General features: G+C 37.3%; 1 protein-coding gene across 1 annotated transcript in view; it reads left to right on the top strand.

Annotated features, from left to right (window-relative positions):
• MBOAT2 (membrane bound O-acyltransferase domain containing 2) overlaps window positions 1-21,976 on the top strand; it is a 94,697-nt gene extending 72,721 nt beyond the window's left edge. The window contains exons 8-13 of the mRNA XM_065681585.1: window positions 4,567-4,759; window positions 7,087-7,190; window positions 7,518-7,582; window positions 11,970-12,102; window positions 15,032-15,183; window positions 15,745-21,976. Of these exons, the coding sequence (XP_065537657.1) occupies window positions 4,567-4,759; window positions 7,087-7,190; window positions 7,518-7,582; window positions 11,970-12,102; window positions 15,032-15,183; window positions 15,745-15,967 (870 nt within the window). The 3' untranslated portion in view covers window positions 15,968-21,976. The remainder of the gene's footprint in view (window positions 1-4,566; window positions 4,760-7,086; window positions 7,191-7,517; window positions 7,583-11,969; window positions 12,103-15,031; window positions 15,184-15,744) is intronic.
• The last annotated feature ends 1,378 nt before the right edge of the window (window positions 21,977-23,354 follow it).

Raw genomic sequence — 23,354 nt, 5'->3', positions numbered from 1 at the left:
AATATTTAAATACCATTAACTTCATATTAATACTTTAAATTTGTTCCTTGATTCTCATGTTATTTTAAGAATAATAAATTGTTAGGAACTCAAAAAAAAAAAAAGGAATGTAATGGGGATCAGCAAATGTTAAAGTAGTAAATGGAAAACAAAAAGCCCTTCAGCTGACTTACAGTAAGTTTCATTTCTTGTTAAATATAATTACATAACCCAAGTAGTTCATGGCAGCCTCCTCCTCTATACTGTGTGTTGACTGCATGATGTTAACTCGGTTTAGTATTACTGCTGTGTTCATTGCATGTTAAATGAATCAAGTCAGCGTATTAAAACTTATTTCTTATATCCCTCCTATTGTGCCTTTTTGCAAGCTATCAATTGTTGGTGCTCAAAGTGGTGTCAACTCTCAGAAATTAATATGTCTTTGTAAGTTTCTTTTTATTATGGCTACCCTTAAAATACAAGATTCCTGTCAGCAGATATCTGCTTTCTTGCTTATTGTGCAGGCTCTTCCTACAGGTTATAAAGCTCTTGCTTAGTTACCTACAATTTTTACCTGAGGTGCTAACCTCCACAGAATAATATGCTTTAATACAGTTCAATAGTATATTGAGCTCCTTATTGATTCTTTATCAATCAAGAACAAGTTCATTCAAATAAAAGATTTAAGAGCCTTTTCTACTTTTTTGTATAATTTAAATCAATCATAGATGTTTATACAGTAATATATTTACAAAATCTCTGAGCTCAATGACTCTCGCATTTATTGCTTCAATTAGAAAGCTGTTCCTGAGCTGCTTTCTCTGACTAGACATCTAGCCTTCAACCTAATTATATTCCGGTCTAATTTGGTTTCGTGCTGGCACTGTCTTGTAGCTTAAATACCAATTTTCTTTCCCAGCCTTGATCATAATTCAGTATTTTTAATATAGATTATGCCCAGTTTTCATCAAAACCAAACAAGCCTGGCCTTTCTGCCTTTTTTTTGTTGTAAAATAAGGTGCATGTTCTACTTTATTTGAGGTCAGAGTTATCCTACAGCTTATAGTCTTTTAATGACTTAATGGAACAGTTATTTTCATATTTGAAAATTTGAAAGAAATTTAAAGTTTAAACTTTTAAATCAGTTATTTAATCTTTGTAAAAACTGACCAACTCTCTTATGTGATCCAGTGATTACCTGTTTACAGCAGAGAAGTTTAGATCGCTTCCCTAGTTAATTCAGCAATAGGAAGTGAATTAACATTTTACCTAATGCATTTATATTGGTGATTGAACTATACATTATTTTGTCAGGTGGGGGCTTTTATTTGTATGTAAATGTGTTAAAAACTTGAGCGCTATAAACAAGCCTAAGGCTACAATTTAATGAACTATTTAGGCCAACCAAAGTGTAACCTCTTGCTGAATATGCTGTGTCCTTGGGGTAGGGTCCATGCAAGGTAAGGACCTTTGCTTATCCAAGCAGTGCTAACATGCTTTGCACTGTGCTGTGGTCTGATTCAGATAATTTGATCCAGCCTTAAATGAAGTTGTCATTTAAAAAACAAACCAAGAGAAAACAAAAAGCAAAACCTCTGCAACAACAAAACCAAACAGCGCAACACCCTCCACCGAATAAAACAACCCCGAAATGAAACAAAAGCTAAAACCCAAGCCCAAACTCTGTTTTTCTGCCTGACTTGTTTCTCTAATCTGACTCACTAGAAGGAAAAGACAAAAAAACTTGCACTGAAGGTGAGGAGACAGGAACTGCATCTCACAGTCTTTGTAGAGGCAGATCTCCATCAGTGTTTGCTAAGGACACTAATATACCTGATACTGATCCCTGTAAGTGGTATCAGCTTGACTGAGGGGCTGAGATTTATAATTATGATTAAAGTAGTGCTTGTCCCTGCACTGAAATGTTGCTGCTACATTGCGGAAATACAGCATTTAAATACTAAACGAATGAATTAAAAAACCTGGTTTCTCAGTATTTTTTCTTACAAGTACAGACTGAAAACTACTGAGATAATTTTGTTAAACATGCAGTTGATGGCAGAACCCTGCTTGAATTTAGTTTTTCTGAATGTGAGTTTTGTTGAAACTGATGCTTCCCTGTAAAAGGGCTTTCACCTCCACAGTATAATTAAAAATCCTCTAACAGCTACTAAGCTTATTTTGGGTTGAATATGCAGAGGAAGTTGGGGCTTTTCAGCCTGGAGAAGAGAAGGCTGCATGGAGACCTAATAGCAGCCTTCCAGTACCTGAAGGGGGCCTATAGGGATGCTGGGGAGGGACTCTTTGTCAGGGGCTGTAGTGACAGGACAAGGGGTAATGGGTTCAAACTTAAACAGGGGAAGTTTAGATTGGATATAAGGAGGAAATTCTTTCCTGTTAGGGTGGTGAGGCACTGGAATGGGTTGCCCAGGGAGGTTGTGAGTGCTCCATCCCTGTCGGTGTTCAAGGCCAGGTTGGATGAAACCTTGTGTGGGATGGTTTAGTGAGAGGTGTCCCTGCCCATGGCAGGGGGGTTGGAACTAGATGATCTTGAGGTCCTTTCCAACCCTAACTATTCTATGATTCTATGATTGATGATTTCTATTTACCAACAGAAAAACTGGTAAATAGTGGCAGTGGCAAAAGCAGGCCTTTAAACAGAGAAAACTTTACTTATAATTTGACAAAACTCTGAGACTTTGTAGAGATCTTCAGATGGAAAACATCTATTTTATATAGTTATAAGTTGTGTATTAATGTTAGCAGCCTATAAATACTGTTTCTCATGCTCAATTGAACATGACTTTTAATTATGGCTTAGACTTTTTGAAGTTAAATTCTTGCAACTGTCTCCAGAGCTTTGGGGTGATGCCTTCTGGTATTTACAAATATCTAACTTTTGTATGTATCAGATGCTGTGTACCAAAGTTAAGATTCACAACAACTAAAACATCACTGTGTTATCAGCATTTTTCTCAGACTAAATCCAAAACAGAGGCCTGTACCAGCTACTAGGAAGAAAATAAACTCTGTCCCAGCCAAAACCAGGGCAGAAAGTCAATGCCCTTTACTTTGAGGTCTTGTAATAGAGTAAAATAGTGAAATCAAATTTATTAGAAAGCAAGTGGAAAAAAAAATAAACACCAGTTTTAGCTGTTAGTAGGCACTTGCCCCTTGAATTAACCAGCTGGTTTGTTTAATTACCTGGGTTTTCTGATCCTCTCTGAAATACCTTCTGAGAATGAGGCACGTGAGAGCTATGCATTATCCACAGTTGCATCGCTCACTGTTTTACAGCTTTTCCAAGTCTAATTTTTTATCAGGTTGCACCACCGCTTACGTCTCATGACTGGGTCTCGCAGAAATCTGTGTTTTCAGTTGGGCACTTAATGCTCCGTTCTGTATCATGGAACAGAATCACTCCTTATTGTGAAATCAGACATGTTAAGCTGCACTCTAATTGAAGCAGGATGTTATCTTTGAAAGTCTGGGCAAGTGTACTGGAAGCCGGAGGGACAGAAAAAGGATTCTTGGTATCTTTTTGTTCTGATGCTTCAAAGACAAATAGCTGGATTGTTTTCTTGACAAGTTCAGTGTCTGTAACATTGAAATGTAAATGAAAACTGTAATATTTAAATATTGATACCACTTACAGTCAAAACTTGAAAATTACATTTAAATGAACTAGCTCTCAAGCTGCTCTTTTCTGGCTGCTCCGTTAGTGTGCTACTTTAGAGGTTTGCATGGAACATGGTATCTGCCCTTGGGATGTGGATCAGACTAGTGATTGAAAGCAGTCAATGCCGTGCATTATTGCTCTCTGTATTTTTATAATAGAACCTTACAAATGTTTTCCGAAAGACTATATATTCTTGAGTGTGGCGGTTGTAGTGAAATGGTATTTTGAGAAAATCTGAGTTCGGGTCCTGCCTAAACAATGTATTTTTACATGTCTGTGAGCATATTATTTTGTCTCCTTACAGCTTGAACACTCTAGTTGGGAAAACAGGTCTGTATAGAACTGAGGTGTTCTGGCTGAAAATTCATAAACTGTCAGTGTTTTAGTTGGTTTAGAATTCATATATTGTAATAATCTAATAGAGATGATTGATACATTGGGTTGGACAGGAACTGAACACCTGCATTACGCCAAAGACTACCAAAAATGAACTGAAGCTTTGCCATTATTTTGGGGATCTCTGCAATAATTGTACTCCTCTTGTCCTATATCATATACTTTGTGTTGTGAAGTCTTAAAAACTTACTTGCTTCAATAATTTGACAATGAAAAAAGAAAAAAATTGGAGTTGCAAAGAGTGTTCCCAGTATTGACAGGGTTTATAGAGGCTCAATGCAGTGAGGTTGGATTTGCTGTGGTGTTTACCAGAAGTAGTGCTCCTGACTCCAGATAACTACTCCTTGAGCCTCTATAAAATATTATCAACTATTTTAAAGTTGGTAGTGTACATTGCTGAAAAACTGACATGTATATACATCTGTTTAAGGAAGGAGGATTATAATCTGCCTTTGTTTCTGGAAGATTAACAAAAACGAAGCTTACAAAGTCTCCCATCTTAAACTTTTCAGATAGCTGTGGCACAGAAGCTCTTAATCTGTGGACTGTCCTTACTCTTCCACATGACAATTACAGAGACTTTGCCTGTGGAATACAACATTGATGACAACTTCAGAGCTACAGCATCATGGCCTGTAAGGTTTTTCTACCTGTACGTGTCTCTTATGGCTGCCAGACCCAAGTATTATTTTGCATGGACTTTAGGTAAGTGTGTATATACTAAACAAATAAAGTGTATGTATTGAGTTTTATCTGAGATGCAGCACGCTCAGCATGTATTAAAAAGTGACAGTGCCCTCTTGAGGCCTTAGGAGAACATGAGTACCTATAAATATTATGAAGTATTGTCAAAGTATATTGAATGGTGTCTCTTTGTGAGAAACAAAATGTGCCGTAAATCTAAGCACAGTGTTGCAAATGGGATCATGGTCTCCTGAAGAAATCTGAGTGAAACATAAGGAGTTTTGGGTGTTTTTTTTTTTTTTTGGAGAATAATAATTTTATAATTAGCAATGATTTTTTTGTTTGATTTTTGAAAAGATTGTGAATCTGTTCTGAGGTACAAGCCCTGGTTTGGTTCGTTTTGGTTTGGGTTTTTATACCTTCATTTTGGCATATCTGAGAGGTTATTTTAAGCCTCTTTCTGTGGTTGTCAGTAACTTGCTTGATGTTATTCAGGCATGAAAGAAAACCAAATGTATTGAGATTCAGATGTATTACTGTGCTGTTAATAGTAGATGGCATTTCCGTGGTATTTTCAGAATTTGATGGTTGCAATTTCAGTTTTAGTCTTTGTTCATTAAAAGTTTTAATGACTGACAGGATGACACCCATAGTCACTGATTTAAGACTCTGAATAGATGATACAGTTTAAAGGATGTTTTGATTTTCAGGTCATGTTACTTGAAAAATGAAACTTCAACACATACAACAGCAAAATGCTGTATTTTTGTAAACTGACATCTTGAAAGTGGCTCACAAACCAGATTTCATCAGCTTCCTCCTCCTCTCCAGTTTTACATATTTGTTTCATAACTCTTTTGAGAGAGAATCTGTGGGAAACAATACAATAAAGAAAGCTTTAGTGTAGCAGAGCAGCATGACTCATTTACAGCTGCTGGTTTCATTCCTGGTCAATGAATGAAGTGCTTTCAGCTTGTCTGGATATAGTAGTTCTGGGGCTTGTTGTGGAATGAAATAATTTTGCATATTGGGCTCTTATGCACCAGTAGCATCATCTGTAAAGTGTAGGAGTCATCTGAAAAATGAATAATCTTTGGGTTTTTTTTAATCTGTAACACTTGAGATGAATTTTCTCCTTATGCAGTTACTAGCAGTGCAGAGCCAGCATTCCTTTGGTAAAATGCTAAAGAAAATAAACTATATCAACTCTGTACCATTAGTTTGCTAAATAGTGCTTTTTTTTTTTCCCTTCTTCCTTCCACTTCACCTCATCTAAACTTCTAATGGTATGAGTAGAATATGAGGGGCCATAACAGTTCTGCTGCATGTTATGCTTTGGAATTGTACATTACTGTTCTTTACATTGAAGAAAAGAAATCTGTTCATGAAACTAATTAATTAAAATGAATACTTACTAAAATGCAGGTTAATGAAATGAGTACTTTAGTTGTAGTCTTCACTCTAGCTAGCAAGAGATTGTGAAGTTCATGTCTTCAGCTGTTTCTAATTGAGCATAAAACCATTGTCCAGTATTTGAGTCAACATCAGTGATACCAGATGAATGGCAGCAAGTTCTGTTGCTTTCAAAAGTGGGTTTTAAAATTGTTTTCCATGAGGAAATAACAATATTATAAATTATCCTCTAATAAATCAAATGTCACAAAGCCCTCCTCCAGACTAGTAGGTAACTGGAGAAACGGAACTTCAGGAAAGGAACTGTCTGACTGTTTGAGTCAATTGTTTCTTTTACTTTCCAAATACACGGGATTAATACCTTGGGAAAGTTGTTGAGAAGAAAGGAAAATGGAAAATAACCCCCCAAATTTCTTACAAGTCACTATTGTGTAAAGTAAGTTCTTTTAATATGGTAATACAAACTGAGTGATTTCTCTTTCCTTGCTGGTTGTAATTTAAAAGGTGTGACCATCAAATTGCAGTGCTTTTGGTCATTTCCGAGCTAACAGAGTGTGGCTGTGTAGTGATGACCAAGGACACACATCTGAGTGTTGATCTGCTGTCTCAAATCATTACAACCAGCCAGTGTTTCATAGCCTTGATGCATGTCATTGAGTTTGTTTTTCTGTATAGTTGATCAAGTAAGTCTAAGTAGGTGGTATGAGAGAGAAGGGACATCTGCACTGTGAAGTGCATAGAGCTACCTTCCATTCTTTGTTTTTTTAATTGAAAGCCAGTGTGTTCCTTGGATTATTTTCTGATACAGTGATTTCAGTATTTTAAGAAAACAGCCTTTAAAATGTGATACGTCTTTTGAGCAAACTACATGTAGGATGCATGATTTGTAACACAAGCAATTTATAATTAATCTGTTTCTTTTTGTTTCATTACAGCAGATGCAATTAATAATGCAGCAGGGTTTGGTTTTAGAGGCTATGATAAAAATGGAGCGACACGCTGGGATCTAATATCAAATCTGAGAATCCAGCAAATAGAGGTTGGTTTCTGGCTCTTTTACATGAAATACGTGCCCGTGTAGGTAGTTGCTTGTAATTTCAGTAACTTTTCCTACGCGTTTTGTTCCTCAGGATAGTGAGTATGTTCTAAGTCAGAAATGACGTGTTCACATGCTTAGGAAAGGATCAAAAATAGTCTGTTTTGAATATATTCTGCTTGACAGTTGACTTCCAAAATACTTTGTGGTTATAAGTAGTTGAGCGAGTACCTTATTGAACCCATCAGAGTCGGGAGGTTTTTTTATGTTTTATACATCAGAATTTTTGTAACTTTACAATCACAGAAATAATTTGTTTTTATTTTACAGTTTTCCACAAGTTTCAAGATGTTTCTTGATAACTGGAATATCCAAACAGCTCTTTGGCTTAAAAGGTATTTGTTAAAAGAAAGCTTTTCTTCACTGCAGTTTCTTAGATATTTCTTTGAAGATACTTTAACATTTAAAGCCGAACTTTACAAAACACCAGTTGTTTAGCAACTGCACGGGACATTCTTCTTGTAATACTTGAATTAAAGCTTCTGAATTTAGGGCTTCTCTTTTAGAGTAAGTTTCTATCAGGTTGTGATAGAAACTGTTTTTCTTCACTGGTCAAAGGGAATCTAAGACTGCTTATCTGTGGAGGCATCTCTCGTTTTGCTGTCTCTTAGCATTGAAAGCAGTGCATGTCGCTGCGAGCAGCAGGCAAAATGTACATCTTTAGCCTCTGGAAGCTCTGCAGTGTTTTAGCCACACAGTGATACAGGAACTTCATACATTCTGTGAGACAACTTTCTGTGCTCCCTCCATAGGGAGTGCATGGCAAATATCAAACCCTACAATGTGCTGGCAACAAAAACTGCAAATTAATATCCCTCAGAGGCACTTTTTCCCTTGTCTGGGAAACAGGTATAGTGAGTACCCAGTGAACTACATCATTCTGCTTTTACTACTACTTTGTGGTAAAGAAAAAGCAAAAAAGTGTTCTTGAGTAGCACACAGGTGTGGTTTCCCTTCTCCAAGTCTCTGTTCAGTTGATCTTTTATCAATAGGCACAAGTTTAACTAAGACCCCTGTCTTGAGATTACTCAGAGGACTTTATCTTTTCTCTAGCATGACTGGCAACAGAAAGAAATCTGGTGGAAGAAACATTCTAGTGTATCCGGTGTTCCTTTTTCTTCTGTAATTTCTTTCCTAAATATTTTTGTGACCCAATTAAAAACAGAAGCTGAATTTTATGTGATTATTCTATTTGACTCAATAGGCAGTAGACTATTGCTGGGACAGCCAGCTAGGAAGAGTTGCATGCTTTCAGGTATTGAAATGGATAATTTAATAAAGCAAGTAAGCTGTTTAGGTATTTTAAAATGCATTTTAATTTAGTTAGAGAACAGAAGTTTATCAGTATTAAAACTTAATAGGAAAAGGTTGTGTTTCAAAAAACCTGTCGAATCTCCTAAATGAAATTATTCTAAATGAAACTCCTTTTAGGGCTGAAGGAGTTCATTCTTTTTTTCTAAAGAAAGTGCCTAATTCCATTTGTCTTTGGTCTGCAAAACCTTTGTGGTTCTTGTTGCTCTCTTCTGGCATCTGTCATAGAATCATAGAATAGTTAGGGTTGGAAAGGACCTCAAGATCATCTAGTTCCAACCCCCCTGCCATAGGCAGGGACACCTCACACTAAACCGTCCCACCCAAGGCTTCATCCAACCTGGCCTTGAACACCACCAGGGATGGAGCACTCACAACCTCCCTGGGCAACCGATTCCAGTATCTCACCACCCTAACAGGAAAGAATTTCCTCCTTATATCCAATCTAAACTTCCCCTGTTTAAGTTTGAACCCGTTACCCCTTGTCCTGTCACTACAGTCCCTGACGAAGAGACCCTCCCCAGCATCCCTATAGGCCCCCTTCAGGTACTGGAAGGCTGTCCAAGCTTCCTGTCTTCTTACAGTGGATGTAGTACTTCTGCTACAACTTCCGAGGTCTTTCCCTGGCTTGTTACTGGCAGAGTTGAATGATCTAAGTGGATTCATTGCCTATATTGTCTTTAGATAACACTTTAATACATCACAGTATTACATCTTTTTTGCAGCAGCAACGTACTGTTGATTCATGCTCAGCTGATACTTAGTGTTTCATACTGTTGATTTGCATTTGGCTACATTCTTTAGGAATGGGTACTCGTTTATATCTTCTACTTTTCTTGTTAGATGGTCTATACTTTGGACTTCATCGAGATAATTTTGGATTCTAGTGCTCTGTCTGCTAAGAAAACAATGTCAGTCTTGTCCAAACTACCTTCCACCCCAAAAAGGAAAGGCAGACGAAGTGGAAACATACACTACTCAGTCTACCACCCAAGCTAGTAATGACAGTATAGAGCCAGACCAAAGGCAGTGCCTTCCTGAACTGTCGATGCTCTTTCCACTTCTGGAGCAAATTATGGATATGTTCACCTGAATCACCTGTATTTGAATAGATTTTCTCAGCCTGTTGTGATGACCATTGTTTCCTTGGCTTGCTTTTAGGAATGTCAGGTGAAGCATTTCAACACTACTTGTTATTGACTAATTCATGGAGTTGTTTAGGCTTACTTTTTACTCTTTGAAATTGAAGCCTAGAGTATATCTTATCTGACTTTTGCTAGTTAAACTCCTGGATGTTTTGCAGGGGACAATTTGCATGAAGTAGTTAAACAAAAACAGATTGAAGCCATTTATCAATGTTTTTAATGAGACAATTAACCACCAGTCAGTGAAATATACATTCAGAGTTATTATCAGTGCTAGAAGTCATAACAATGTATGTGTTCAGTGTTCTGGTTCAATAAACATTTCTTAACACTCCTCTGTAACTAATCCCAAGGAGTTTAAAAACTTGTACACGCACAGTTACATGCAAACTGCGCCTCCAGTTTCAAGGACATATGAGATAAAAAAACATCCCTCTTTCCGGAATTGTGGGCCCCTGCTTGTGTGCACTGCCTGTGTGAGATTCAAGTTCTCCAGCTCTATGCGAACCTTGGATTCATGTGCCTTTTAGACAAGCATACCACAAATTCATTCACATGTACATAGCTGATAGGGATAAGACATTGCTCCCTGTGTACTGCAAACTGCAATGATGGGCCCCTGGCTGGATCTAGTCCACTTGGTATCTGCCAGGGAGGATGCTCTGCATTGACCAAGACAGAGGTCATGATGTTGGTGGGGCAACTTCTGTCGGTGTCAGACCAAGTTTTCATGACTAGTATTTTGCTCCAAGATGTCTCCCTGGCTTGTTAAGAGTATTCCTAATGCTTTTGTACTTTCTAGGCTGAGGGATTCTTTGTGTGAAAAGTCTCTTCCAAATTCCCTGGTTACTGTTTAGTCTAGCCCATGTTACTTTGCTGTCTGAGTTGGTCTGTTTTGGGCAAATGTCCTCAGATAGCTTTGTCTATTATGCATGTATGCACCTGCACCCTGCTTAACCCCATGTTCTCATCTTAATGGCTATTGTTAGTGAAGCCCCTTAGCAGTGAGAAGAGGGTTGAGCTGGTACCCTGCACTGAAGACCTTATAGAATAAAACTTATCAGATGCACTTGACTGGAATATACTAAATCAGCAAAATACACTTTTGATCTTCCCCTATTCAGATCCTGTCTTTTTACCTTCTCCTCTTTAACATTAACTGTTTCCTTTGGGTTGGCAATCTCTTGTGTATGTGGAAGTTGTAGTAAAGTAGTTACATTAGCAGTGAAAGTTTTGTCCTTGCATATCATCTTCTATTAGCTTGTCATCTTTGAATAGTAGCCATACATTCTTTTCCTCTGTTACTTGGTGTGTGCTTATAGAAACCTTTTTACATACTTGTGTCTATGGCCATTTCAGTTAAAACTCATTTTTGTGCATTAGCTTTAGATTTGTGTTCATGCATGCCTGTGCTGTTTATTTTTGCTTCATGTTAGTGTGTATCTGTTTCCATATTTCCTATTGCTTTTTGGTTTTCAGATTATTAAAGAAATCTTGATGAAGCCATCCATATCAGGACCTTACCATGTTTCCTATCATTCTTCCACATCATGATGGTTTGTCATTGTGTCATTTAATGTCTTCTAGGAACTACCTGTGTTGGATTCCTTTTTTTGCTCTTCCTTCTAGAATTCCTTACTGTAGGACCTTGTCTAACAACACAGAGTCTCAAATTTTAAGTAGCAGAGTTCAGCATTCTCCTTATTTGATATTCTCACATCCTTAGAGTCATTAATTATAATTTCATCATCATGCTCACCTAATTGCCATACACAGACACATTACCCACTGTAGTCTCTCTGTTACACAAAAATGAAGGTAGCTGTTATTTTCCCCTTCTCCTATAAAATGCTTTCATTTTATGAAAAATATACATCTGACTCATCACAAAAATTTGTGGGGTGCTCTCTGCCTAACAGTGTGGCTTTTCCAACAATGTTCTTGGATGGCCCAAGATCCCTTATTAACACTGTCACCTGTCTTTGGATGCTTGTGTATCACTTCATTATAAATAAGTACTGTATGTGATGGCACTGAGAATAAGTTAGCACTGAGGGATTAAATTGGGAGCTGTGAATAGCTTTAAGTATTTTCTGTAAGTCATAACATAGTGGCAACATTGGTATATAATTGTAAACTCCAGTCGCGTTGAAAATGTTGTGTTGGAGAAGAAACTACTGAAAGTACAAGTGTATAACTGATAACTGGGAAGACTGTTGGTGGTTTGTCTCATGTTATTTGTCTTGAATTGTCTTTGACTTGCCAGAGTGTGCTATGAGCGTGCTGCCTTCAGCCCAACGATCCAGACCTTCATCCTTTCTGCCATTTGGCACGGGGTTTACCCAGGATATTACTTAACGTTCTTAACAGGAGTACTAATGACGCTAGCAGCACGAGCTGTAAGTACCAACCAAGTATCTTCTTAAATAATAGTAACTTTTGCAAAAGGAAATTGATCATGTTCTGTAGTCCAATAACGCGCTTTGCAGTTGATATATAGAATCATAGAATCATAGAATAGTTAGGGTTGGAAAGGACCTCAAGATCATCTAGGTCCAACCCCCCCCGCCATGGGTAGGGACAACTCACACTAAACCATCCTACCCAAGGCTTCATCCAGCTTGGCCTTGAACACCGCCAGGGATGGAGCATTCACAACCTCCCTGGGCAACCCATTCCAGTGCCTCACCACCCTAACAGGAAAGAATTTCTTCCTTATATCCAATCTAAACTTCCCCTGTTTAAGTTTTAACCCGTTACCCCTTGTCCTGTCACTACAGTCCCTAATGAAGAGTCCCTCCCCAGCATCCCTATAGGCCCCCTTCAGATACTGGAAGACTGCTATGAGGTCTCCATGCAGCCTTCTCTTCTCCAGGCTCAACAGGCCCAACTTTCTCAGCCTCTCTTCATACTGGAGGTGCTCCAGTCCCCTGATCATCCTCGTGGCCCTCCTCTGGACTTGTTCCAGCAGTTCCATGTCCTTTTTATGTTGAGGACACCAGAACTGCACACAGTACTCCAGGTGAGGTCTCACAAGAGCAGAGTAGAGGGGCAGGATCACCCCCTTTGACCTGCTGGTCACACTCCTTTTGATGCAGCCCAGGATACGGTTGGCTTTCTGGGCTGCGAGCACACACTGAAGCCGGCTCATGTTCATTTTCTCATCGATCAACACCCCCAAGTCCTTCTCTGCAGTGCTGCTCTGAATCTCTTCTTTGCCCAACCTGTAGCAGTGCCTGCGATTGCTCCGACCCAGGTGTAGGACCTCGCACTTGTCATGGTTGAACTTCATGAGGTTGGCATCAGCCCACCTCACAAGCGTGTCAGGGTCCCTCTGGATGGCATCCCTTCCCTCCAGCGTATCAACCAGACCACACAGCTTGGTGTCATCGGCAAACTTGCTGAGGGCGCACTCAATCCCACTGTCCATGTCAGCGATGAAGATGTTAAACAAGACCGGTCCCAACACTGATCCCTGAGGGACACCACTCCTTACTGGTCTCCAGCCGGACATTAAGCCATTGATGACAACTCTTTGCGTGAGGCCATCCAGCCGGTTTTTTATCCACCGAGTGGTCCATCCATCAAACTGATATGCTCTGTTTGGTAGTGGTGTTTACTTTTCTTAGATATGAGAGCAGTGGCAATGAGTAATTATGGGAAGGGGTTGATCAGTGAAAACAAGCAAGACTGTATACAGCCTATAAAGTCTTTGTGTCATATCTTTTGTGGTAGCTCTTCCTCTGGATTAACTGACCATGTGTTGTTATGCCACGCTGAAAAAGAATCATGTTATCCAAGACCATTTTGAAAAAAAATTCTGATTATGGAAGAAAACATCACTGATAAGTAACTTGAAATTTGGGAGCCAGTGCTATGCATTGACAAAGTCCATTCCCTCCCTAATTTCCATCCAGTACCTTGTAAAGATAACTAAAGAATGCTCCCCCTCAACCAGCAGATAAAAATCTCATGTGCAGTTGCTATTCAAAACTGGCTAGCCAGCAGTGCAGTCATATTAACGAGCTTTTGAAGCCCTTATTCAGAACTACATGGAACCAGCAAATCTTCCAAGAAATCTCTCATAGTTCTGCCTGAGAAAGCTGCTAAGAGCAGAGGCAGGTTTATCATTCTCATTGGGAAAGAGGAACAAACAAATCACATCGGCTCAGAGCAGCATAACAGACCACTTTTCTGTTAAAAGAACTAGGAGAATAAGAAATGAAGCAGGCTGTTCTTTGTTGCTGTAATAGCTAGGGGAAGGTGGTACTTCACATTTCAAAGTGTCATTGCATGTGACAATAGGAGAAAACTGCAGGGAGATGGCAGGATGAAGGGAATGTTGCTACAATTACTTCTACAGGTGAATTTGGGTAAGAAGGACAAGAAGGATGAAAAAGGTTTTTAATGTAAAGAATTAAATCAGCAGGAGCTAGCCTTGGATATGTTCTTCTGAACAAGGAGTTTTAAAGAAACTGAAGATTGGAGAATCTAAACTGTATACTTTGGTGTGCAACTCTCCAGAATGCAGGTGACTGGAAGCTGGCAGCGGCACAGAAGGTCGAGTAAGAGTGTCAGAAAATAAAAGTGTGAGCAAGGATGACAGTTCAGTTGAAGGAAGGAGGGATGAGTATCTACTAGTGCCTTTCTAATTATGGACTTAAAACTGAACCCAAACCTGTGTGGGTTTTGGATTTTTTTAATACTTTTGTTATTCCATTGTTTGCACAGAATTTTACGAACAAAAAACTCAGCATAGAAAACTGAGTAATTTTATAATAACCTTTTAATTTTATAATAACCTTTTAACTTTTTAATTTTATAACCTTGGTACTGGTTGTTATCAAGACTCCTGAAATGTCACTAGACCTGATATTTTGTATATTCTGATTAAACCCTGCTCATCCTAAAATACATCTTATTCTCAAGTATGTGAAAAAGGCTTATCGTTTACAAGCTTTCAACAGAAGCACTCTGGCTTTCATTTACTCCAACACTATTTACAGAATGGCTTGATGAGATGCAATGTCTGCCTCATTCAGACAAGCAGTCCAAAGTAGCATTGGATTTAGGGGGCATTAACTTAAGTTCTTCTTAAATTCATAAATACTTAAATTCCTGTGCTGGATGCAGCATGCTATCCTAAAAGGCAGGGAATCTGAACTGGCTCCTGTTAAAGTTGATGGGCATTTTGGATAGTTCAGAGATGATTAACCAAGCTGTAGCATTTAAATTCATTCTATGAGTTTTGTAGAAGTGCAGCAAACTCTGTACAGTAAGATAGCTCTCCAAGTTATTCCTAAGCTAATTTACTATTTGCTTTTTCAGATAAGAAACAATATCAGACATTATTTTGTTGACTCTCCTGCTGTTAAACTATGTTATGATATTGTAACGTGGATGGCAACTCAAGTAGCAATAAGTTACACAGTCGTGCCATTTGTACTGCTCTCTGTAAAACCCTCTATCACCTTTTACAGGTAAGCACATTCTACCTGTTTCCTTTTTCTTTGTATTTTCTATGGCATCAGATTTCTGAAGTTTTTTTAGTGATAATTATAATTGATCTGTTAGCTGACCAAATTGTATTTCTGTTCTAGTGGTCAAACATAGTTTGTGTTGTGAGAAATCAGGAAGTGCTCTCGTTTTCCTGTTATAATGGACTTCTGTTTCCTGGGGTTGGGGGAGAGTGGGGAGGGGAAACAATAGGCAAGAAAAAAACCCAAGAGTACCTTTGGGATTATTGTGTGCCCTGGAATGGTTTTACAGCAAGACGAGATAATGACTTCCCAAAAGTAACTTGTAAAAAAAAAAAAGTTGAAAGCAGACTTGTATTCACTTTAAATCTCTGCTACAGCACCAAGTACTATGAGGGAAGACTTAATTTCTGATTTCCCCTTTATTACTTTTCTTAAAGGAAATATTAATATCTTCCCGTTTTATGTGCAAATAATGCAAGTAGGTTTTGACAGTGTATTCCTTAAACATCCTGTGAGAGCGGTTCAAGTTTTACTGAATTGTTGTTTTTGTTTGTGTTTTAGCTCCTGCTATTTCTGTCTTCATATTGCCAGCATCCTGGTGTTGTTGGTATTTCCACTGAAAAGAACTCAAAAAGGAAGTAAAAGGCATGAAAGCGTCCAGCCCATATGGTCCAAAAAACTAGAAGAAGAAAATCTTTTGCAAAAGAACAGTTATTCCACAACAAATAATAGTTTCAGTCAGAAGCAAGAAATAACCTGCAGATATCAAGCATTGAAACAGTGATTGAGGAAATACTATGATGAATATATTTTATATGTTTTCAGAAACCCATTTTTAGCACCTTTTAAAGGGGTTTGTATTTGTTTGCAAAGATGTTTAGTAAGAAAAGAATGCATTACCTACCTAGGAAAATCACATACAATAGCAAGACTGGAAACAAAACAAATTAACCCCTCCCATGCCATGTCCCTGTGGGTCACGCCTTATATGAAGATATTACCATTATTTCAATGGGCACTCAGGACTTGCAACGTATGTCCATAGGGTCATATGTGTGCCCTTTGCTGAATGTACGTTGTATCCCAAGGCACTGATGGGGTGGAATAAAATTGTGTCAATCTAGGATTAACAAATGGAAATGGATTTTTCCAAATGAATGACTTGCCTTAAACCCTCTATTTACTGAAATATTGTTTCTAAGTGGGTATTTTCAAGTTTGATTTTATGTGAAAAGCATATTTCAAATATATAATACTATATGCTATAAAGAAGATAAAAATAGAAAATGCAAAGTCATTAGAAGGCTTTTGAATCTTTAAAAGGGAATTGCAATAAGCATCTCAGTATTTGGAGGGTTTTCTTAAAGTATCTCAAACTATTACAGTACATTACAGAACTGTAAACATTACTGATGCCAAATTATAGTTAGGTTTCTTTGATAAACAGTATAATTACACATAGCCCTTCTGAATCGATTAACAAAATATAAACCACCTAAAGGTTCACCTTTTCTAGGGCTTAGTGGCCCTAATTTAGGTTTCTTTTACTTTGAAGCACCTAAACCCAATAAAACACTGCCAGGTGGGCTTTGCTGCTAGAGAAGGCAGATGTAGGACACAGAACCCAACGTGCAAGCACCAGGATTTCAATGAAAGTGTGTTTTTATTCTTAAATACCAGAAATACTTGTTCTAGAATAGAACTGTTTTACGAAACATGATTTTTAATACTTATTTTCAATTTTCTGGCATACAACAGTTATTTGATACTTTCTGTATAACGCAGTGAAATTACCTTGAGCCCTAGTGCAAACGTGGTCAAACATGAAATTGCTATAATAACCAGTTTCTCTATGCTTTGATAATTGATGGCCCTTTATCCAAAGAAGTATATGAATTTGAGGAAAAGCTTTTCCTTCAGATTAGAATTTTAGACGCAAAGTTCACATCTCATTTGTCAGTGACATAACGAAAGAAAGAAATCCTTTAGAATAGCTGATTTACTGAATTATGACAGTGTGTCAAGGAAATAATATGTCTATTCCAGACCATTTATTGTGATGGTGGTCCCTGCTAGAGTACTACTGTTAAAGGGCTACATTTTAATTCCTTATATTCTGTATTTTCATATAATTTTTTTTTAAGCAAACACAAACTGTTTATCTACATGGGTTTTTTCTTTTAGCTTTAAAACTGACACAAAATACTACCAGATAATTCAGCTCGTTGGTTAATAACCTACAAATGAACAAGGAGAAAAATTTTATCATAATATTTTGAACCTTTAAGTTTTCATCAAGTATCTGGCACTAGTGGGGTCAATATTCTTAGTACCAGAAGTGCAATGATGGTCCTCAAATTTGGGGATATCACCATGCAAAAAGAGTCGCAGTACTTGTGGCTTACTCTCTCAAGAACCAGATCCGAAGTCAGGTCAGAGTTATTTTCTTGTGCTAGTTCTTTGTCTGGCCTTTGGCCTAAAACTCCAGGAGGATAACATACTTTTTCCGTAAGTATAGGTTAACTCTAATTAACCTACACAATTAGAAAGGGCGAACTAAACTCGAGAGTGGATGAGTCTGTTCAGATGAGTAGGGATGTTTGTTGTTTCAGTGACAGCTGTGTTGTTGCTAAAATAAAATAATCTGACTCCTAAACCCTTACTTTCCCTATCCAAGTAGACCTCCCCTTACATGGGGTTTTTACATGCCTCTTTGACATGGGGTTATGGGTTGGGGGCTTTTTTTGTTGGTTATCAGTAAGGGCACACTAATTTATGTTTGATTATCCTTAATTAGATACAGAATGAGGAAAGAGATTTTTCCCCTTTCTGTTCCTGAAGGAAACCCAGGGCAGACTTTTACATAAAATGAGAAATCTGAATTGCACATTTCTGAGGGGGTGAATAAAATTGAGTTGATTCTTTCAGTATTTGTTGCTGTTTATCTAAAATTTGTTTTCTGGTGCAGCCTATGTATCAAACAAGCACTTTCAAATGCCAGTACATCATCTAACGTGCCATTAATTTCCCATTAATGTTCTGGTACTCTTGCTTTGGCATGTGTGCCCATGTGTGTGGCGGAGGCTTACTAATCCTTCATTATGAAATACGAACATAGTTGTAAGCGCTCCCAGAAAATAGGCAGGTTTAGGATAGCAAAGGCTTGTACTTCAGTGTGAGTGGATTCACAGGAACAGTTTTATTCAGAACTTTTGTATGTGGGGAATTTAAACCAACTAAGAAAATAAGTACGTTATTTAGTCAGGCACAAGTGGTAAGATATATGGGTTTCAAAATTGGATGTGACATTTTTCTTCATTATTTGAACCCCTTGAATAGCTGCAACACAAGAAAATTATGGCAGTTAATTAGTTCTGCACAAAATTTATTTTCAAGTGTAGTGTCCTAGACTTTACATAGCATTGCTGAATATAAAAGTACTTTGAACCAAAACCTACTCTTCATGGAAATCTTCATGCAAGTCTCTTGGGGACTATGGAAAGAGGGTTTTTTGTTCCAATGGCAGCAGTATGATATCAGTCAAACTGGGATTTTGTTATTGCTCTCCCTCTGCTTTACTAGTTTTCTGCCTTGCTATCACACTGGATCTTTTTGTCCATTCAGTCAAAGTCAAAAGCAGCTGCCCCCAAGCTTTAGATAATTTTTAGGTTTTACACACATTTTATAATACTGAATTTGAAGGGATGGTGGTGATTTATTATTACTCTTGCTGAGAAAAACAGGAAAAAGTAAATTTCCTAGAAAAGTTTTGGGCATGAAGGAAACCTGGTTTTAAGTGTTCTTTTGCTTATTAGCTAATGTATATCCAAAAAGTAAAAGTGTTTTCTGTATTGCAGGTCAGCACACTATGAGAAGTAAATACAACATATCATTCATAATTTTATGGTGCTTTGCAGATATTTGCCTATTGTGAGCAATTCATTCAGGCACTTAATGAGTTAATGTTAGTAAATGTAGTCACCCTGATAGTAACTATTTGCTTGCTTAACCTTTTTCAACCTTTATGATTCTGTATTAATGAAAGAGTTATATATTTAAATACGACTGTCAGTGGTGCCTACTACTGTTGTTACTGGGAAGGCTTTGTTAGCTTTACAGTTACAGGTATGCCCTTATTCGGGAAACTTATTCTTCCATGGCCATTCCTTAAGTTGACATGTAGACAAGGTTTCAGTAATAGGTGACATTTTAAAATATATTACCGTGTAAAAATATTGGTATGCATTTCAATATGCTCTTGATAAGAATTCATATTAGTGAGAAGACTTTATAAAGAGGTATTTGTACATTCCCTGCTCTACGCTGACTTGTGGTATGAGTTTTACCAGTATAGTATATTATTTATTAGAAAAATTTTACACTGAAATAACTTGTTGTTTCCCCTGTGGGAAAAAGTCATATGAGTATAACTGCTACACTTGTATGACAGGATGCACGGTAGGTAGTTGTACCTCTTTTGATGGCATTGATTTGATTAGTGTTAAGATGTCCTCTGATGCAGAGGAGACCCTTATGAGCTCTTCACATCCTGTCAAGTTCATATCAAAAGTAATTTTAACAGAGTCTGAATTTTTCTCTCTGAACCTTTGCAAGCAAATTGTTGACAATTTGTTTAAATACATGGTCAAATGTGTCCTCACATTCACCTGCAAATGTGTCACAGTTGCTTACATGTAAACTTTCACGTGTTCAACTTTATAAGTTGGCCTTAAATGAGAAATTTAAAAGCACAAGTTATTAATTTTGGCTTTCATTTCCCCTGTCCTTAAATCTTTTGCTTTGTAAATCTCATTGAATTCTGAAATCAGGGTTGAGTTTTTTCATTTTCAATGACAATTTGGAAATACTGGCATTTGTGTGGAAAAGTGATCAGCGTTAGAAAAACATATGGAAATAAATTTAAGGATTTTGACATGAAGCAGACTCTGAAGTATAAAACATGTATAATGGTTCTGTGCTGATTCGTCACAGTGTTTCACTACATGACTAGCCTTTATGTGTGTATTTAGCTCCAGTAATACTTTGAACAGCACCTGGAAGTATTTTTAAATTTCCTGGTAAAAAAATCAATTGGCTATGTGTATTTAAAGTTGAACAAGTATTTAAATACTATGCTGAATAAGTATCTAAGCAGATGCTCATGTGAATTGAGCCTACTCTCATTAGATTACCAAGTGAATTGAGCTGGCTTTCATTAGATTACCAGATCTAATATATATATATATAATATCTAAGCTAGTTTGCACTGTTGGTCTTGATCATATTCATAGTCATGGTGGAAGAGCTGGCTGTGAAGAAGCCTCTGCTAGGAAACATTCATCAGTGGCTGGATGGATTTGCCACAGCATTTCTGGGGGGAGCTAACCATATCTGTTGAGCTTGACAGAGGATCTGCTTGCTTGTCACCCAGGCTGCAGCAACTCTATATTACACCTCCCTAGATTTTTTGATGTGTTTGCCATTTCAATCAAGACATTTGGCAAACACCATGAAATCCAGGCATCCACAGACACCCTGCCATGTTACAACTGCAAATACTGCAACAGTTGATTGTTATGGTCAAAACGAAATAAAAAAATCTTAACTTGTTTTGAGATCAGCTTTGTCTATATTTTTTACAAAATCTAATGATCAGCTGTATCAATTTTCATCCCATTAAGTATTTAAAAGATATTTTTGCTAATTTTGGGTATCCAAATGTGCAAAAGCAAATTTTGGCACTTCATCTGTGCATTAGCTGTGTGTCCAGTGACTTAGGCCTGGTTTTGGTTTTAGACATTTTTAGAATTTTTTAAATCCATGTATATGTCCATATAAACATTGTGTAAACTTTATGAATTAACAGACTGAAGTTGCATATAGTGTGCATAAGTACACTTAAAGTAGTAGGCCATGTCGGTATCTACATGAGGCTAGTGTTGAGTCCTCTGGTTCTGTAGTGCATCTGCTGAAGGCTATTGGGCTCTGCTCTCAGAGTACTAACCTTCCTGCTTCCTACAGTGAAATTAGAATCTGTTGGTTACACTGTAAGTGGAAAGTAAAGGGCTTCTTTTACTCTGTTGCAAAACCAACCCTTACAGGATATTCTGCTGCAGGCTGTGAATACAAAACTTGACTTCAGATACATGACTGAAATGTTAGAGCTGCTTTCAGAGGTAACTATATTAAAAGTGACTCAGTTAAGCACCTCATTCCAGGTGAACGTCTTGGCAGAAGAGACATCTGTACAGTCTTTCTTCCTTTTGTTCTCTAAGGGAGAAATGCCCCAAGCTGTATTTTAATTTAGGTTTCATTACGCTGTCATATGAACAGATGGCTGTGATCCATGCTCTAGTCCGATTAGGCTTCCAAACCGTGACGATGTAATCTGAAACAAAGAGAAACAGCGCCCAAAGACCAGTAATTAGCATAGTGCAACACTACATGTTAAAGGTGCAACAATCTTTTGTCACGATAAGTTAAGGAGTATTTGCCTATGCATATTTTGCCTTTCTATGTGTTGAGTTCTCTTTACATCTTTTCTTTGTACCTTCTTTTGTCCGGTGGTGTTGACTACTCCTATGAAGAATCTTCCGACATGTCTTACTGTGACAAAGGCATCAAAATGATACAATAGTAATTAGGTAGTGTTCTTAAGTCCCGGACCTCAGATGTGTTCTAGATCAGTTAGAGAACGTTCAAAATATGTTGAAAGAAAAATCGTGTAAGATGGGTAAATATAGTATTATTCAAAGTCGTTGTACTAAGTTATTAAATTTAAGCATTTAAAATATGGAAGTTGTTTCTCTCCTGCCTTGGTTACAGATTGAAGGGAATAGTTTTACCTCAATGCAGAAGTAGTTATGCCTCCAACCACCCATATGTTAAGGTGAGATAATACCCCTCAAAGTGGATAGCTACAGTACTCCCAAATTTGCCTTTCCTGGTTCAGATTATAATGCATTGTCAGTGAATTTCATTTTTATTATTCCAAAATATATATTTTTTAAAAAGTGTTATTTTTCAACAGATCCATAAACTAAGTGTTGGTGTATGGTAAAATTAAAATACCACTGTTAGTTACACTGTGATTGTGATATTTTAATAATTACTTATTTCTAATTTGTCTCAGCAGTGCTGCAGAAGCAGCATGCTGTTATGTTTTAAAGGTGTTTTTAACTTGCCTATAAATGTTTTTTTCTAATTTGTGTCTTTAAATCTGATTAAACTGTAGTTTAAAAAAAAAAAAAAACAACTTGTTTTTCTGATTTCTTTGGTGTCTGTCTTTAATGGGTGCTAAAGAACAGAAGTATTTTAATGTGGTTTCCCCTTTTAGGTTATTAAACATTACGATGCATGCATTTACATGCACGTACACTGTTGTTTGGAGTGTTCTATTTTAAAATTGCTTTTTTAATTTGTTTTTTAGAACTTATGTATAGATAGATGTATCTAATTATTTTCCAGTAGAGCTGATAAATAGAATTTCACAGCTGGTCTCTTGTTACTTGAGAAAGTTACTTATTCAACTTTAAACCCTCCATCTCAAAGCATATTATCTCACGTGCACTACTTCTGAATATGACAACTTGGGTGTTTTTAGCTTGAGAGATGGAAACTACATAACTAACAAGTCAAAATCAGTGTTTTGAACAAGCTGGTGCCTTAATTGGTGATTCCAAAGAAACAGGACTAAATGCATACCATACATATGCATTTTCTTGCTTTTGGAAACTTTACTAGGACTCCACTGTGATGATTTCTGTTGGCTGGTGACAGTATGTTAAGGCAGGCGGAGACTGCTTTACCTACAGGTTCTTTACAATGTGTGTTTAGACTGTTACAGAAAAGAAGGGATATTATATGTCACTACTAAACAAGGGCTGTTTCCATCACTTCCTGTCTCATAGTGAGTAATTTTCTCTCTTCTCTTGATCTGGTATTAATTCAGCTTCACTACACACCTTGTAAAGCCAATGTAAGTTTGTGAATGCATCCTTACGAAGATCTGTTTCTGCAAGCACAGAGGAATGGATGAAAAGTATCTTTAAGAACTAAACATTTATTTCTGCATTTAATGAAAAAATAATTTGAACAGATTAAGGTAAAACACATCTTTCTGCTACTCCTTCAGGATTATAAAATACTGGTGAATGTGATTATTCTTATGA

This window comes from Lathamus discolor, chromosome 5 (assembly GCF_037157495.1).
Source record: "Lathamus discolor isolate bLatDis1 chromosome 5, bLatDis1.hap1, whole genome shotgun sequence".
Lineage (NCBI taxonomy): Eukaryota > Metazoa > Chordata > Aves > Psittaciformes > Psittacidae > Lathamus > Lathamus discolor.
The sequence above is the reverse complement of the archived record's forward strand: the minus strand, read 5'-3'. Positions and strand labels throughout refer to the sequence as shown.